Here is a 15,591-nt window from a genome sequence, read left to right on the forward strand (position 1 = left end):
GGAATCCCGATCGTCATCTGCTAGGCCTCTCTCCCAGGATATCTTTGCTTGATATGAATTGTCAGGCAGATGGAAATAAAGATTCCTTATCCGTAGTTCTGCTGTATCTTTGTTGGATGGGACGGAGGTTTCCAAGGCTGTGAGTGGTTGTGTGACTCTGGCCCGGATGGCCTTGTTAGTTAGACTAGCTTTAGGTGTCATTCTGATGGGGCTGGAATTCGGCTGAAGGGTACCAAAGGATTTGATGGCTCCATTGTCAATGAGCTGGAGGGTTTTTTAATAAGGTCATCATCCTTCCCCAGGATTGCAGCTGGAATGTCAGAGTTGTACCAGATGGGTGATACTGCAGATTGCTGCCTGGGGATGTGGAAATGGGAGTCCATTTTTCTCCATGTGGTCCAGACTAAGGGCTCTAAGTGGCGAGGGAGGCTACTTCGGTCACTGAGATATAAGGGACAGGTTGCAGCACTGTTCTTTCACAGCTACCCATGGATTGCCTGGAAGGGCATTGGTCAATTATATTATTATCCAGGCTTGTGCTTCCCAATAATAGTAGTGGCTGTGTGAGAGAGCAAGTTCTCTTTGTCTTCAGCTAGTTGGAGTGTCCGGACATCAATTCTGAGCTTCTAGGCTCAGATAAATCTAATGATGTGTTTATTCAAATCATTAAAGACAGCTCAAGGAATTTTGACAGGGAGTAGGTATTGGAGCCTGGGTATGAATGTTCATTTTGAGCGAACTTATGCTCTTCAGCAGGGCGAAATGGAGAAGCATCCATTGGGCTATGTCTTCCCAGATCACTTTGAGCATTCCTGGGAATTTATATCGATTTATTGGTGCTCAGTGGTTTTGTCAACTTCTAAGTATTAGAAGCCTGTGGGGACCATTTGAAGGGAAATGCATCTATAATTCTGGGAGTTATTGTATGCTTACTACCATAGTGTCCATTGTCATGTAGTTTATTTTGTGTCTTAAGAAGATACTGAATCCTTTGACACGCCTGGTGATGTCGGGGACTGAGAATTTTTTTTAAATGTTATCACAATTCAATAAATCTATATTGCACCTTCCTAACATTTTAATAATTTGTTAGTATACATCTAACTTTAGGAACAGTAATATGGTTTGAGTGTTTATAATGATGCCATACTGATTTGCATGTGACACTCAAGTAATGTGCAGTTTTTTGCCTTATGCTGCAGACACTGCTGTCTCACACTCAACAGTAACGTAATTGGTTGTTGCCTTCCTCCCACCTTATCCTGTCTCTGATGCTATATGATTTCCTGCACCTTGCACTGGGTCTTACTGTCTTTCACTGCAGTACAGGCAGAGTGATTGGTTGTTGACTGGTTTTGCTTCGTCTATCGTGCAGTTTTCCCATCGCATGCTGTAGGTGCTGCCATCTCTTGACACAGTAATAGTCATGTGAACAGCGTGCTCTTCCTACAGTTCCTCCATAGAAGATAGGAGCAGGAGTAGGCCATTCGGCCCCTCGAGCCTGCTCCGCCATTTAATGAGATCATGGCTGATCATCCAAATTCAGTACCCTGTCCCTACTTTCTCCCCATATCCCTTGATCCCGTTAGCCTTAAGAAATATAATAGAAACATAGAAGATACTCATTGTTGTCTCCGTTTTATCTCACATCTTGTCTCGTTTCCAAATGCTTTAGGTGCCATTCAGTTATGCTTGGTTACCTCTGCTCTTCTCTGGATCTCCTTCCCTCGCCCGACAGTAACAATAATGTGATTACTTTGTGGCGGAGACCACATAGGGACAGTAACACAATTCACTATGTTTAGCCAATGTTGTTATCGCTCCATGTTATGTACGGAACTTGGTTGGGTTATCGGGGCAGGGTCCCTTTAAGAGTCGTCGCTTGTGTGATGACGTCATAGCCCTGCGACGAGGCCGAGTCCCTCAGTCCATGCGGAGAGTTAATAAAGCTAACACGCATTCTTTGCTGCTACGAAAGTCTCGCAGTCTGTTGATTTCCAGCGACTCCTACATTGGTGACCCCGTTTCTCTTTTGGACTTTTCCGAAGACTTTATCCGAGATGGCGACGAATGCCGTTTCTCTCAAATTACCGGAGTTCTGGGAACGACACGCTGCCGCTTGGTTCGCCCAGGCCGAGGCTCAGTTTGCACTCCGGGACATCACCGTGGACGACACGAAGTATTATTACGTCATCTCTGCTCTCGGCAGCTCCACCGCAGCCAGAGTCGTGAGCCTGCTCGAGGACTCCCTGGAGCAGCACAAATTTGCAACGCTGAGAACGCACCTCCTAGAGACTTTTGGACTAACTGAACCCGAGCGCGCACGCCAGCTTCTTTCTCTACCCGGGCTTGGCGACTCCAAGCCCTCAGAACTGATGGACCACATGCTGGCCCTCCTGGGCAAGCACAAGCCGTGCTTCCTCTCCAGAGAACTGTTCCTACAACAGCTGCCAGGGCAGGTAAGGTCGGCTTTGGCCAACTCTCATATTGGTGATTTCCGCGACCTGGCTAAGGAGGCCGACAAATTTTTCTCCGCCGGGCAACAGTACTGCGCGGCCATGCGGGGCCCTGCCCCCACCACCACAGCCCAATGGCGGCAGCCCCCAAACATGTGCTTCTAGCACGCGCAGTTCGGCCCCAAAGCTAAGAAGTGCCAGCCCCCGTGCAACTTTACCGCGTCGGGAAACGCGAAGGCCCACTCATTAACTACCATGGCTGTCGGCCGTTCAGGTAGTCTGTTATTCATTACGGACACTGACTCTGGACGTCGTTTCCTCTGCGACACGGGTGCCCAGGTGAGCGTCCTGCCCGTGTCAACCATAGATATACAGGGGGGGTACCACGGCCCTGCCCTCGAAGCTACCAACAGCAGTTCCATCCATACCTTGGGGAAACGGAGCATGGCGCTGTGTTTTGGCGGGCAGCGTTTCGCTTGGGACTTTGTTACAGCGAAAGTGTCCACCTCCCTTCTCGGCGCTGACTTCCTCTGCGTCAATGGCCTTTTGGTAGACGTCAAAACTGATGTCTCGTCCGCGCTGAGACTTTCAGTTCGCTCCCGTGTTCGCTCAGTGGTTCCGGCACGACGAAGTTGTCCAGCGCACTCTCAGCCTCCGACGAGTTTTCCCGCCTCCTCGCCGGGTTCCCGGACCTCACGAAGCCCACTTTCTCATCTGCCGCCACCAAGCACGGGGTAGAACACCACATCCCGACCACCGGTCCGCCTGTCTACGCCCGCGCTCGGCGCCTCGACCCAGGGAAACTCGCCATCGCTAAAGCCGAGTTCGACACGATGGAGCGCCTCGGCATCATTCGCCGGTCGAACAGTCCGTGGGCCTCGCCCCTCCACATCACACCGAAACCAGGCGGCGGTTGGCACCCGTGCGGCGATTACCGGCGCCTCAACGATGCTACGACCCCCGACCGCTACCCGATTCCACACATCCAGGACTTTTCCGCCCGCCTGGCCGGGAAAGTTGTTTTCTCTAAAGTGGACCTCGTTCGGGGTTACCACCAGGTCCCCGTCCGGCTGCAGGACGTCCCGAAAACCACGGTGATCACCCCGTTCGGGCTGTTCGAATTCCTCCGCATACCATTCGGTCTCAAAAACGCCGCTCAGGCTTTTCATCGCCTAATGGACACCGTGTTACGGGACCTGCCATTCCTGTTTGTCTACCTGGACGACATTCTCATCGCCAGCGCCTCCAGGACGGAGCATGTGTCCCACCTCCAGACTCTCTTCGAACGCCTCAGCCAGCATGGCCTAATCGTCAATCCGGCCAAGTGCCAGTTCAGGCTGTCCTCGATCGACTTTCTCGGGCACCACATCACGGGGCGGTGCCACTGCCGTCGAAAGTGGAGGCCGTGAAGGATTTTCCGCGACCCCTCACCGTGATGGCCCTGCAGGAGTTTTTGGGCATGGTGAACTTTTATCATCGCTTCGTTTCCCGGGAAGCCCAGCTTATGCGGCCCCTTTACGAGGCCCTCAAAGGCAAGCCCGCCAAGCTCGCCGTCAACTGGTCTGAGGAGATGGCCAATTCTTTCACGGACGGTGGGACAGGACATACCTAGGGATGGTGATGGTGGTGTCTGGGACATTGGTTGTAAGGTATGATTCGGTAATTAAGACTATGTCAGGCTGTTGTTTGACTAGTCTGTGGGACAGCTCTCCCAATTTTGGCACAAGCCCCCAGATGTTGGTAAGGAGGACTTTGCAGGGTTGACAGGGCTGGGTTTGCTGTTGTCGTTGTCGTTTCCGGTGCCGAGGTCAATTACCGTCCCATCAGTCTACTCTCAATCATCAGCAAAGTGATGGAAGGTGTCGTCGACAGTGCTATCAAGCTGCACTTACTCAGCAATAACCTGCTAACTGACACCCAGTTTGGGTTCCACCAGGGCCACTCAGCTCCTGACCTCATTACAGCCTTGGTCCAAACATGGACAAAAGAGCTGAACTCAAGAGGTGAGGTGAGAGTGACTGCCCTTGACATCAAGGCAGCATTTGATCGAGTGTGGCATCAAGGAGCCCTAGCAAAACTGAAGTCAATGGGAATCAAGGGGAAAACTCTCCATTGGTTGGAATCATACCTAGCACAAAGGAAGTTGGCTGTGGTTGTTGGAGGTCATTCATCTCAATCACATGACATCACTGCAGGAGTTCCTCAGGGCAGTGTCCTAGGCCCAACCATCTTCAGCTGTTTCATCAATGACCTTCCCTCCATCATGAGGTCAGAAGTGGGGATGTTCACTGATGATTGCACACTGTTCAGCACCATTCGAGACTCGTCAGATACTGACGCAGTCCGTGTTCATATGCAGCAAGACCTGGACAACATTCAGACTTGGGCTGACAAGTGGCAAGTAACATTCGCACCACACAAGTGCCAGGCAATGACCATCTCCAACAAGCGAGACTCTAACCATCTCCCCATGACATTCAATGGCATTACCATCACTGAATCCCCCACTATCAACATCCTGGGGGTTACCATTGATCAGAAACTGAACTGGACCAGCCACATAAATACTGTGGCTACAAGAGCAGGCCAGAGGCTGGGAATTCTGCGGCGAGTGTCTCACCTCCTGACTCCCCAAAGCCTTTCCACCATCTACAAGGCACAAGTCAGGAGTGTGATGGAATACTCTCCACTTGCCTGGATGAGTGCAGCTCCAACAACACTCAAGAAGCTCGACACCATTCAGGATAAAGCAGCCCGCTTGATTGGCACTCCATCCACCTTCAACATTCACTCCCTCCACCACCGGCGCACTGTGGCTGCAGTGTGTACCATCTGCAAGATGCACTGCAGCAACTCACCAAAGCTCCTTCAACAGCACCTTCCAAACCCGCGACCTCTACCACTTAGAAGGACAAGGGCAGCAGACGCATGGGAACATCACCACCTACAAGTTCCCCTCCAAGCCACACACCATCCTGACTTGGACCTGTATCGCCGTTCCTTCACTGTCGCTGGGCCAAAATCCTGGAACTCCCTTCCTAACAGCATTGTGGGTGTACCTACACCATATGGACTGCAGCAGTTCAAGAAGGCGGCTCACCACCATCTTCTCAAGGGCAATTAGGGATGGGCACTAAATGCAGGCCTAGCCAGCCAGCAACGCCCACATCCCATCAATGAATTAAAAAAAACATGAAAAGGGCCCTGGCTAACGCGACCATGCTGGTGCATCCGTTGCCCGATGCGCCGATCGCGACCGCTGACACTTCGGACTATGCTGTTGGTGCCGTCCATGAACAGTGGGTCAACGGCGCCTGGCAGCCGCTCGCCTTCTTCAGCTGGCAGCTCCGCCCCAACGAGCGGAAGTGCAGCACCTTCGATCGCGAGCTTCTTGGCCTCTACCTCGCCGTCCGACACTTCCGTTTCCTGTTAGAGGCCAGCCCGTTCACAGCGTTCGTGGACCACAAGCCGTTGACCTTCGCCATGGCCGAAGTTTCCGAGCCGTGGTTGGCCCGTTGGCATCGCCAGCTTTCCTTCGTCTCCGAGTTCACGACGGACATCCAGCATGTGGCTGGGAAAGACAACCCCGTCGCCAACTGTCTCTCCCGGGCCGTCGCCAGTGCCGTACACCTCAGCATCGACTACACCCGCATGGTGGCTGACCAGGCCTCCGACCCGGACGTCCAGGCCTACAGGATGGCTGTCACGGGCCTTCAGTTAGCGGACGTCGCGTTTGACGATACCAGCACCACGCTCCTGTGCGACGTCTCCGCTGGGCAGCCACGCCCCGTCGTGCCCAGCGGGTGGAGACGGCAGGTTTTCGACACTGTCCATAGCCTTTCCCACCCGGGCAGGAAGCCATCACAGAAGCTGGTGGCGGCTAAGTTCATCTGGCACGGGTTCAAGAAGGACGTTCGCGACTGGGCCAAAACCTGCGTGGTATGCCAGCGCTCGAAAGTGCATCGCCATACTAAAGCCCCGTTGGCGCCTTTTGCGGTGCCCAAGAGGCGGTGCGACCATGTTAACGTGGACCTGGTGGGGCCCCTGTCACCCTCCCGCGAGTTCACCCACCTTCCCACGATGGTCGACAGAACCACCCGATGGCCGGAAGCCATCCCGCTGCCATCAACAACGTCCGCCGATGCGGCTCGGGCGTTCATCAACACTTGGGTCGCCCGGTTCGGCGCCCCATCTGACGTCTCCTCCGACCGGGGGCCCCAGTTCACGTCGGAGCTCTGGAACGCTGTCGCCCAAAGCCTTGGGTTGAGACTCCACCGCATATCACCCTCAGGCTAACGGGCTGTGCGAACAGTTTCATCGCTCCATGAAGGCCGCGCTCCGGGCCAGCCTCCGGGACGACAGTTGGATCGACAGACTCCTGTGGGTCATGCTGGGATTCAGGACCGCCCCCAAGGAGGACCTCCAGTCCTCGTCCGCCGAGCTCGTCTACGGGCAGCCGCTGCGGGTTCCCGGGGAGTTCGTCCCCAACGCCACGGACCCTTGGTCCGCAGCCCATCAGCGGGCCGCCCTCCTGGACAATGCCAAGGTTTTCGCGCCGGTGCCCACGTCACAGCACGGTCTCCCTCAGTCCCACGTTCCGCCCGACCTTCGTGCGGCGGAGTACGTTTTCGTCCACCACGACGCCCACCGGGGACCTCTTCACCCATCCTACGACGGACCATTCCGCGTCCTGGAAGCTGAGGACAAGGCCTTCATGGTAGATGTCAGTGGTAAGCCGGACTACATTTCCGTGGACCGTCTTAAGCCGGCCCACCTGGATCTGGACCGACCCATTGGGTTGGCTCAGCCCCCGCGGCGGGACCGACCTCCGGTTTCTGCACCCTCAGTCCACCACCGAGCGCCCGGGGACCCTCCGGCGACCCCCCCGGTCCCCGCCCCGGACTTAAGGAGCCATTTCGGCCGTGTGATCCGGGCCCCTCAACGACTGACATTGCCAATTCTAGTGAATTCTGGGGGGACGTATGTGGCGGAGACCACATAGGGACAGTAACACAATTCACTATGTTTAGCCAATGTTGTTATCGCTCCACGTTATGTACGGAACTTGGTTGGGTTATCGAGGCAGGGTCCCTTTAAGAGTCGTCAATTGTGTGATGACGTCATAGCCCTGCGACGCGGCTGAGTTCCTCAGTCCATGCGGAGAGTTAATAAAGCTAACACACGTTTTTCTTTGCTGCTACGAAAGTCTCGCAGTCTGTTGATTTCCAGCGACTCCTACAACTTCTTCATTTCTCCCCAACTTCCATGATACGCTGTGTACTTCGCTGTCTTGCGCTTTAACTGACACTGCTCCATATTGCAATAACAGTACAGTACATTATTAGAACATCAATTATCTGGATACCGCAACTTTCAACTGCCTGTAATTCTGGTGTTAGCAGAGGCAATACAGAATTTTTCTTAAATTGGTAGAACAATGTGCATTCAGATATGGTAAATGCCCAAACTGATCAGAGAAACTAAAGTTCAGCACACTGTAACAAGATCTTAAGAGAGGTTGAAGAATATTGAACTTTATGACACAGAATGGTAGCTGTTAAACAGTGTCATGACTGTAACTCTGAAGTTGTACTCTATTGTGATTGGTTATCACAGAATCACCACAATGCAGATAGAGGCCATTTCGGCCCATCGAGCCTGCACCGACACATATCCCACCCGATCCCCGTAACCCCTACATCAACACATATCCCACCCTATCCCCGTAACCCCACGTATTTAATCCCCCTAACACTAAGGGTCAATTTATCATAGCCAATCAACCTAACCCGCACATCTTTGGACTGTGGGAGGAAACCGGAGCACCCGGAGGAAACCCACGCAAACACGGGGAGAATGTGCAAACTCCACACAGACAGTCACCCGAGGCCGGATTCGAACCCGGGTCCCTGGCGCTGTGAGGCAACAGTGCTAACCACTATGCCACCTCAGCTTTATCTCAAGTGCTGTACAGTTTTTTGTCACATTCAAAATCTTGTCCTACACTACAGTGCGACTAATGTAATTCATTGTTTGACCCATTTTGTATTGCATGGTGCTCTACTTTATGGTGTTGAGCTGCAGTAAAATGATTGGTCACTGTCCCTGGTCTTGCCTCACATGAGTGCACTCTTACTTTATTCTGAAGTGACACTACTGTGATTAATGTTGTCCATCTAAACTCATGTTGTGTGATTTCCATCATGTATTTTAAACGATATTATTGTCTCACATTACAGCAATGTGATTTGTGTTGTTGAATGTCTTATGCCACATTCTGTAGATGTCACTGTTATGCTTTGAGTAATCTGATCTGTTGTCTCAGTCTAGCTTCTCACGCTGTGCTGTGTCTTGTGTTTCCGAAGTCATTAGGGACAATTGTAACTCTGAAGTTGCAGCGCGGGGCCTCACAGGCATGGGCGTTGATTGAGATATTGGTTGCTGAAACTTGTCAGAACTGTTCGCAGGTCACTTGATTTTCCACCAGGCCAAATAATGAGGCCATGCTACTGATATGTGTAGCTTCATTATTAATATTTAAATACAATGATAATATATCCAATACTGAATTGTACATCTTTTGGTGAGGCTCTGCCTGAAGTTCGAGCCTTGATCATTAAAATTGGATGTAGGGGAATCATGGGATCTGGCCTACTGAAGCAGGTTTCTTAAAGGGGGAAAAGGTAGGTTTTTGGTAAAGTTATTTTTTGAGGACTTTTTTTTGCATTTTCATGCGCCCTTTGCTGCATTTTGCCCCACCCATTAGTTAGCTTTGCCCTTCATTTTTGCATTTGCAATTGGCTGTTGTTTGCCAGTCATAGTTGACAGTGATGTGAATGGCAGCTGTCACCTTCTGCTCACCAGGCAGCGATGTCATTTGTGTTCCCATGACTCACTTGTAATTTGCTGGTGCCATCTAATCTTACCTGGCAGTGCTGTGATTGATTGCTGCTCCCAGGTCTCAATTGACAGTGATATGATTGGTTGGTGTAATCTAGTCTCATCTGGTAGTCCTGTGATTGGTTGGTCTTCCCATAATCTCACTTGGCATTGCTCTGATTGGTTAGTCTTTCCATAATCTCATCTGGGAGTGATATGATGTTTGGTTTTGCCATAACATCAATGTCATGTGACTGGTTGGTATTATCTATTCTCACCTGACAGTGCTGCGATTGGTTGGTTTTCCCATAATTTCATTTGTCAGCTATGTGATTGGTTGTTGTTCCCATGTCTCATTTTGCAGTGAGGTGATTGGTTGGTCTGCTCATAATCTCACTTGGCAGCAATGTGATTGCAGATTAAAGAAAAAGGCATATGCAAAGTACATAAACAATAAAGGAGAGGATGACAAAAGGGAATACAATGACCTTAAAGAGGTTAAAAAACAATTCGAAAGGCAAAGGGGAAATATGAAATGAAAATATCAAAACATATAAAATGAAATAGTATACCACAGGCAAATATAGGGATAGAGCAAGGACAAGCAACATAAACTCACAGGAGATAATACTGGAATGGCAGGAATACAAAATAGATTCTTTGGGGGGAATTTTAATAGTAAAGAGCACGTCATTTTGGGTTTGAGAGGGTTGTTAAAATCGTCCCGTCCGGAAGCTGGTTCCAACGCACCGACTTCCGGGTTTAACTCAGGCGTGTTTCAATGTGTGTATCTAATCCCTTCCAGAGAGGTGGGATACTGCTTATAATATTTAAATGAGGCAATTTGAACGAGATATTCACTGGGATTTAAATTTAACATAAATTAAAACAGAAAATGCTGGAAATACTCAGCAGGTCAGGCAGCATTTGTGGAGAGAGAAACAGAGTTAACGTTTCAGGTCGATGACCTTACATCAGAACTGGAAAAAGTTGGAGATGTAACAGGTTTTTAAGCAAGTGTAGGGGCAGGGAAAGGGGGAGGGGAGGAAAGAACAAAAGGGAAGGTCTGTGATAGGATGGAAGGCAGGAGAGATTAAGAGGCAAAAGGGATGATGGTGCAAGGCAAAAGGAGATGGTAATGGGACAGGTTAAGAAACAAAAGATGGCTCTAGATGAAGTGTAAATGGCAGAATGATAGACAGCTGCCATGTGAGAGAGAGAAAAAATGATAGGGGCAGAGAGGTTATAGTCTGAAATTGTTTAACTCGATGTTAAGTCCAGAAGGTTGTAAAGTGCCTAATCGAAAGATGAGCTGCTGTTCCTCGAGCTTACATTGAGCTTCATTGGAACAGTGTAAGAGGCCGAGGATGGAGAGGTCAGAGTGGGAGTGGAGCGGAGAATTAAAATGACAGGCGACCGGAAGCTTGGGGTCATCCTTACGGACTGAACGGAGGTGTTCCGCAAAGCGGTCGCCCAATCTGCGTTTGATCTCCCCAATGTAGAGGAGACCGCTTCGTGAGCAGCGAATACAGTATACAAACTTAACAACATAACATTTTGTCAAACACACATGTGCATACCCTTGTTGAACTACAAAGCTTTAACCTTCCTTTTCCTACCGCTCCTAAATGGTGCAACCCGAGGCTTCAGCAGAGGTAGAGGCTGGCTGCTCAGATCCCTGCTCTGACTGTTGAGGAACTCTTGGCCAATGACCTCTGGATGTTGGAGCCTGTGATAGCCCTGCCAAAGGTTGCTCTACCTGAACCCGTGCGGGGACAGACTTGGCCATTGGGAGAGGAAGCAGCATGTTGACTACTGCTGGCCATGGTCAAGGCCTGCATGGACTCATTTGATTGCCACGATTGATGTTCCACAGAGTTGGCCAATCTATCCATGGAAGAAGACATCCTCACAATGCCCTGCAACATGCTTGAACTGGACTCCTCCATTCTCTCTGCAATCATGGACAGTGTGTGTGGAAGGCCTGCCAGGAGGTCACAGATTTTCTGCAACCCCTCAATGATTATCCTTTTCATCGATGGCCCCCGGAGTACAGCATGTGTCCAGCTGAGCAGAGCTTGGAAAGAGCTGCTGTCCCTGTCACCACTGTCTGCTCTTGCTCACTTGTGAACTGTGAATCACCAGGTGAAATCCCAACTAACTGCCTAACTGGACCACCAAAGTGCAAGTATCTGCACTGATGCACGGTTAGCATGAGTTCTGTGATGGTGCACCCTCAGAAGGAATCAGCTCCTCTAAGGATTCGACGTCCTGGAGCTCCACCGACTTCTGCTGCATGCTTGAAGGCCCTGGCGGAAAGAAAAGATTTGAATTAATACCGGCAAGGTAAGAATGTTGCAACTTAACATTATGAAGATGATCATATTTCACTCGCTGCTGAAATCAAGTCAACATGACTGAGTATTGTATGACATGTGGGTTGCTGATATTTCATTCTGTCACCAGGTAGCTACGAGGTCCCAAACTCCCCATCTCCGATGGCCAGGGATGCCGAAACGCCACTAATCTCCATTGCTTCCAACTCTGCAGCTGTCAACTGCACAATCTGTGGAGGACCACCTCCAGTCCACATAAGAGACTGTTAACTAAGGTAGAAGCCCATGGAATTGAGGGCAAATTATTGATCTGGTTAGGAAATTGGCTGAGCGACAGGAGACAGGCAGTAGGGATAATGGGTAGGTACTCAAATTGGCAGGAGGTGACTAGTGCTGTCCCACAGGGATCTGTGTTGGGGCCTCAACTATTCACAGTATTTATTAATGACTTAGATGATGGCATAGAAAGTCATATATCCAAATTTGCCGATGACACAAAGATAGGTGGAATTGTAGACAGCGTAGGTGGAAGCATAAAATTACAAAGTAGAATTCGACAGATTAAGTGAATGGGCAAAACTGTGGCAAATGGATTTCAGTGTAGGCAAATGTGAGGTCATCCACTTTGGACCTAAAAAGGATAGAACAGGGTACTTTCTAAATGGTGAAAGGCTAAAAATAGTGGAGGTCCAAAGAGACTTGGGGGTCCAGGTGCACAGATCATTGAAATGTCATGAACAGGTGCAGAAAATAATCAAAAAGGCTAATTGGATGCTGGCCTTTATATGTAGAGGACTAGAATACAAGGGGGTAGAAGTTATGCTGCAGCTGTACAAAGCCCTGGTTAGACCACACCTGGAGTACTGGGAGCAGTTCTGGGCCCCACACCTTAGGAAGGATATATTGGCCTTGGAGGGAGTGCAGCGTAGGTTTACCAGAATGATACCTGGACTTCAAGGGTTAAGTTACGAGGAGAGATTACACAAATTAGGGTTGTATTCCCTGGAATTTAGAAGGTTAAGGGGTGATCTGATTGAAGTTTTCAAGATATTAAGGGGAACTGATGGGGTAGATAGAGAGAAACTATTTCCACCGGTTGGGGATTCTGGGACTAGGGCATAGTCTACAAATTAGAGCCAGACCTTTCAGGAGTGAAATTAGGAAACACTTCTACACACAAAGGGTGGTAGAAGTTTGGAACTCTCTTGCACAAACGGCAATTGATGTTAGATCAATTGTTAATTTTAAATCTGAGATTGATAGCTTTCTGTTATTAAGGGGACTGGGCCAAAGGTGGTTATATGGAGTTAGGTCACAGATCAGCCATGATGTCATCGATTAGCGGAGCAGGCTCGAGGGGCTGAATGGCCTACTCCTGTTCCTATGAGTTGCCCTAGGTGTCATCAATGAAAATAAAATTATTCTACCAAAAGTGCCCCCTTTTTACAGGGGCACAAAACAATAGACACACAAATTATAAATAAAACAAAGGAAATGTGTCAAATTAAATGAGAATATTATTTTCAGTATCGACAATGTACTCCAGTCTGAGGTGCTCACTGGATGCAAAAGGTCTCAAGCATACCAAAAGACGCTGCATTCTCCTTCTTCAGGGTTACCTGCAGATTCTATGTAATTTTATGATTGTTGGACTTTCCACAATCTTACCTGGCAGTGATGTGATTGGTTGATCTCCCCATAATCTCAACTGGCAGTGATGTGATTGGTTGATCTCTGCATAATCTCACCTGGCAGTGATGTGATTGGTTGATCTCCCCATAATCTCATGTGGCAGTGATGTGATTGGTTGATCTCTCCATAATCTCACCTGGCAGTGATGTGATTGGTTGATCTCTCCATAATCTCACCTGGCAGTGATGTGATTGGTTGATCTCCCCATAATCTCACCTGGCAGTGATGTGATTGGTTGATCTCCCCATAATCTCACCTGGCAGTGATGTGATTGGTTGATCTCCCCATAATGTCATCTGGCAGTGGTGCGATTGGTTGATCTCCCCATAATCTCATGTGGCAGTGATGTGATTGGTTGATCTCTCCATAATCTCACCTGGCAGTGATGTGATTGGTTGATCTCTCCATAATCTCACCTGGCAGTGATGTGATTGGTCGATCTCCCCATAATCTCAACTGGCAGTGATGTGATTGGTTGATCTCTCCATAATCTCACCTGGCAGTGGTGCGATTGATCTCCCCATAATCTCACCTGGCAGTGATGCGATTGGTTGACCTACCCATACTCTCACCTGGCAGTGATGTGATTGGTTGATCTCTCCATAATCTCACCTGGCAGTGAGGTGATTGGTTGATCTCGCCATAATCTCACCTGGCTAGGGGGGTGATTGGTTGATCTCTCCATACTCTCCCCTGGCAGTGATGTGATCGGTTGATCTCCCCATACCCTCCCCTGGCAGTGATGTGATTGGTTGATCTCCCCATAATCTCACCTGGCAGTGATGTGATCGGTTGATCTCCCCATAATTTCACCTGGCAGTGATGTGATTGGTTGATCTCCCCATACTCTCACCTGGCAGTGATGTGATCGGTTGATCTCCCTATACTCTCACCTGGCAGTGATGTGATCGGTTGATCTCCCCATACTCTCCCCTGGCAGTGATGTGATCAGTTGATCTCGCCATAATCTCACCTGGCAGTGATGTGATCGGTTGATCTCGCCATAATCTCACCGGGCAGTGATGTGATCGGTTGATCTCCCTATACTCTCACCTGGCAGTGATGTGATCGGTTGATCTCCCCATACTCTCCCTTGGCAGTGATGTGATCGGTTGATCTCCCCATACTCTCCCCTGGCAGTGATGTGATCGGTTGATCTCTCCATAATCTCACCTGGCTGGGGGTGGGGGGGTGATTGGTTGGAGCTCTCCTGCCTCTGCCTCCCCGGTACCCGCCTTTCTGCTGCCTGGGCGCCAGGTGTCGCCGTCCCGCGCCGCGGGGAGGCGCTGTGAGCGGGGAGGCGGGGCCGAGCCGGGCCGGCGGGAGCGGCAGGAGGCCAGAGGCGGCGCTCTGACTCCGGCTCCCCTCAGCGCAGTCACACAGACTCCCGGGGTATTGCGGCCGGCCCGTGTGCGAGACTGAGTCAGACTCCGGGCGGCGCTGCCACACAGTCCGCCAGCCATTCATTAAGCACAAAAAAAAAGAGGAGCAAGGAAGCGGAGGGGGGGAAAGAGAGAGAGAGAGAGAGAGTCTTGGCGGAGGCTCATCCCGGAGAAATCTCACTCGGGAGCCCACTCCAGCCACACTCGCATTCCGCGGCGCCGGTTGAAGCGAGCCCCAGCGTCGAGAGAGCGGCCGATCTCGCACTCGGGTCTCCAGTGCCGGGGAAGCGGCCGCAGCGCTGCCACCATGGCCGGCTATGTGCCGGGTCAGATCCCCAGCACCTTCGCCGAGGAGAAGGAGTATGTGCAGGCCTATGAGGACGTTCTGGAGAGATACAAAGGTAATAAATAACTCTCGGGTGATAACCGCTTCTTGTGGGGAACCGGCCGCCCGGCCCGGCATCCGTTTGCAGACAGGCTGGGAATATCTTCATGAATTCACCGTTGGATGTTCACACTGGCAGCAGCGCTGGGATGCATTTGCTATCATTGAACATTTCCCTTTTTTCCCCTCTTATTTTTACCCCTCCCTTTTCTCTCTCTCTCTCTCTCTCATCTGCTCCGAGGTGTTAATTAATCGCTGAGAGGGTTGTGTTTTTTGGTGTCCGTGACACACAAACCCCGGTGTTAATTGTTTAAATGCCCTCTGTTGAAAACAAATGCGGAGGGGAAAGATACTTTCAAGTCCTGCAGGGCTTTGATTCTCAGTTTTGTTCGGGCATAATTCCGCCAGACGCCCTTTTTCTTCTTCATGTGACAGTTCTGAGTGTTTTTATTTTCACACCA

The 15,591-nt window shown here is 50.3% G+C and overlaps 1 protein-coding gene across 8 annotated transcripts in view; it reads left to right on the plus strand.

The window, feature by feature from the left end:
- Positions 1 to 15,591, plus strand: part of macf1a (microtubule actin crosslinking factor 1a) — a 628,388-nt gene that overhangs the window by 51,575 nt on the left and 561,222 nt on the right. For 2 of the 8 annotated variants that reach the window (XM_085962513.1, XM_085962524.1), the window contains exon 1: positions 14,753 to 15,146. The exons of 5 other annotated variants lie outside the window; for them this stretch is intronic. In XM_085962513.1, the coding sequence (XP_085818639.1) occupies positions 15,053 to 15,146 (94 nt within the window). In that variant the 5' untranslated portion in view covers positions 14,753 to 15,052. Of the gene's footprint in view, positions 1 to 14,752; positions 15,147 to 15,591 lie in introns of those variants that run through there. One more of the 8 variants, XM_085962525.1, reaches the window with a different exon arrangement.

Source organism: Somniosus microcephalus, chromosome 20 (assembly GCF_052327205.1).
Source record: "Somniosus microcephalus isolate GS21.2 chromosome 20, FLI_Smic_1.0, whole genome shotgun sequence".
Taxonomy (NCBI): domain Eukaryota; kingdom Metazoa; phylum Chordata; class Chondrichthyes; order Squaliformes; family Somniosidae; genus Somniosus; species Somniosus microcephalus.